At 47.4% G+C, this 1,737-nt stretch overlaps 1 protein-coding gene across 1 annotated transcript in view; it reads right to left on the bottom strand.

The window, feature by feature from the left end:
• LOC100744620 (protein prickle-like) overlaps positions 1-71 on the bottom strand; it is a 15,085-nt gene extending 15,014 nt beyond the window's left edge. The window contains 1 exon segment of the mRNA XM_024369598.2: positions 1-71. Coding sequence (XP_024225366.1) covers positions 1-65 — 65 coding nt within the window. The 5' untranslated portion in view covers positions 66-71.
• Positions 72-1,737: the final 1,666 nt, after the last annotated feature.

Genomic DNA, 1,737 nt, shown 5'->3' with positions numbered 1-1,737 from the left:
CCCCCCTGCCACCATCTTTTTGAGCCTAGCACTGAGGTCTTCCGTCTTCTTGCTAGACTTGACATGACTTCTTAAGGAGTTGACCCATGTAAATATGCCATCTGAATTGTTGCTGGTTTCCAAGGAATATTCGCTTGGCAATTTGAAAGTAGCATTGGAATAACTGTTCTTCTATAATTGATGTATGTAAGTTAACATCTTTTGTTCTCGTTTAGAGGGGGCTGATGTCAGTCATTATGAAGCATTATCTCTTTTAGTAGCAAAACCTTCGTTCTTATGTTTTGTTGTTGTATACTATCAGTATAGGAGTAACTTTATTATCGTTGATGAATGCTAATGTATTGAAATTAATTTCTGCCTGATCCTAGTCAACAGTATATCGTCTCTTCCTCATGACTTCTCTTACAGTCTTACAGAATCGTGTCTGGAATCCTAAGATTGAAAGAGCCAGGCGTCGAAAGTCCACGATTCTATGCATGTCATCGTCGACCCAATGCTTCATAAGGACTAAAAAACTCGGTGGCTCCTCCAAGTCTGCCATTTACTCAATACTTTAACCATATTGAAAGAGCCAAAAAAGTGGTATTGGCATTTGGCTGACGGTGTACCATGTTTTTTTCAGTTCCTCGGGTTGGCACGCGCTGTTGGAACACCAAGAGATTCTCCAGGATACGACAAGGACGCGTCGAAGGGACAGGGACAACGGAGAAAGCGAGCGTCGTAAGGAAGGAAGGAGGAAAGATAGTAGGCAATGAAGAGGAAAAGAAGAGACAAAGATGCAGCTAGGAAGGAGGAACAGAGAGAGCTAAACCAAGGGGGAGAGGGAAAGAGCGTACAATGTGCAGAATGGGAAGAGAGCAAGAGAAAGGAGAGGGAGAGGCAATCTGTACGTATAACCGGTAGTACAGCCAGAGATTAACGTTTTAATACGCGGCACCGTGGTCGAACGTACAAAGGGAATCAGGCGAACGATAACGTTTCACGCGGATTCTCCAACCCGATCTCTGTATCGATCGGCCTGCTTCTCTCTTCGCCTAGGATTCACACAACCTAACTCTCTTAAGCGTCAGTTTCCGATCGCCGTTCACTTCAGTCGTCCTCTCCTACGGATCAGATTCGATTCACGTCGAAGCCTTGACACGCGACGTGTCAGTCTATTCCGGGACCAGTCTGACAGAGCGAAGTCACGAATACCTTCATCCTGTCAATCACCGATGCAGTAGAACCACCGACAAACTTTCAAAGCAGCTCATATTGACCGTAACAATTTATCACGGAATCACAAAAATGGATATCAACGATGAACTGTCAAACACCACCACTAGAACCTTCCCTAACTTCACTTAACTTAATTGATGTTTGGTAAAACAATGACAAAACTCTCGAGGACATTAGGGAATAAACAGTGAGAAGAAGGTTCACGGGGTTAATTGGCGGCAGTATCGTGACCGGTCCGTGAACGCGTTAAAAAGCTTCTAGAAGCGGCGTTTCCGTCCTTCCTACTCGGGCGTGCTGAGGCCGAGCGGACACTGAGCGTGCTCTGGGACCGCTTGGCAGCCGGAGAAGCGCGGGGTAAAGGCGGCTACTCGGCTGGAAAGCCGCTTCAGGGAAGGGGGAACGAGGGCCCGTTCTCGAACTCTAGCTGCTACGCCGCTGCGTGTAACTTCCACGCCGCCAATACGCGCTCGCTTGTCCCCACCACCACGCCGCGGGCCCTGCTGAGCTTCCCGATATATT

This window comes from Bombus impatiens, unplaced genomic scaffold (genome assembly GCF_000188095.3).
Source record: "Bombus impatiens unplaced genomic scaffold, BIMP_2.2 scf_0582, whole genome shotgun sequence".
NCBI lineage: Eukaryota > Metazoa > Arthropoda > Insecta > Hymenoptera > Apidae > Bombus > Bombus impatiens.
The sequence above is the reverse complement of the archived record's forward strand: the minus strand, read 5'-3'. Positions and strand labels throughout refer to the sequence as shown.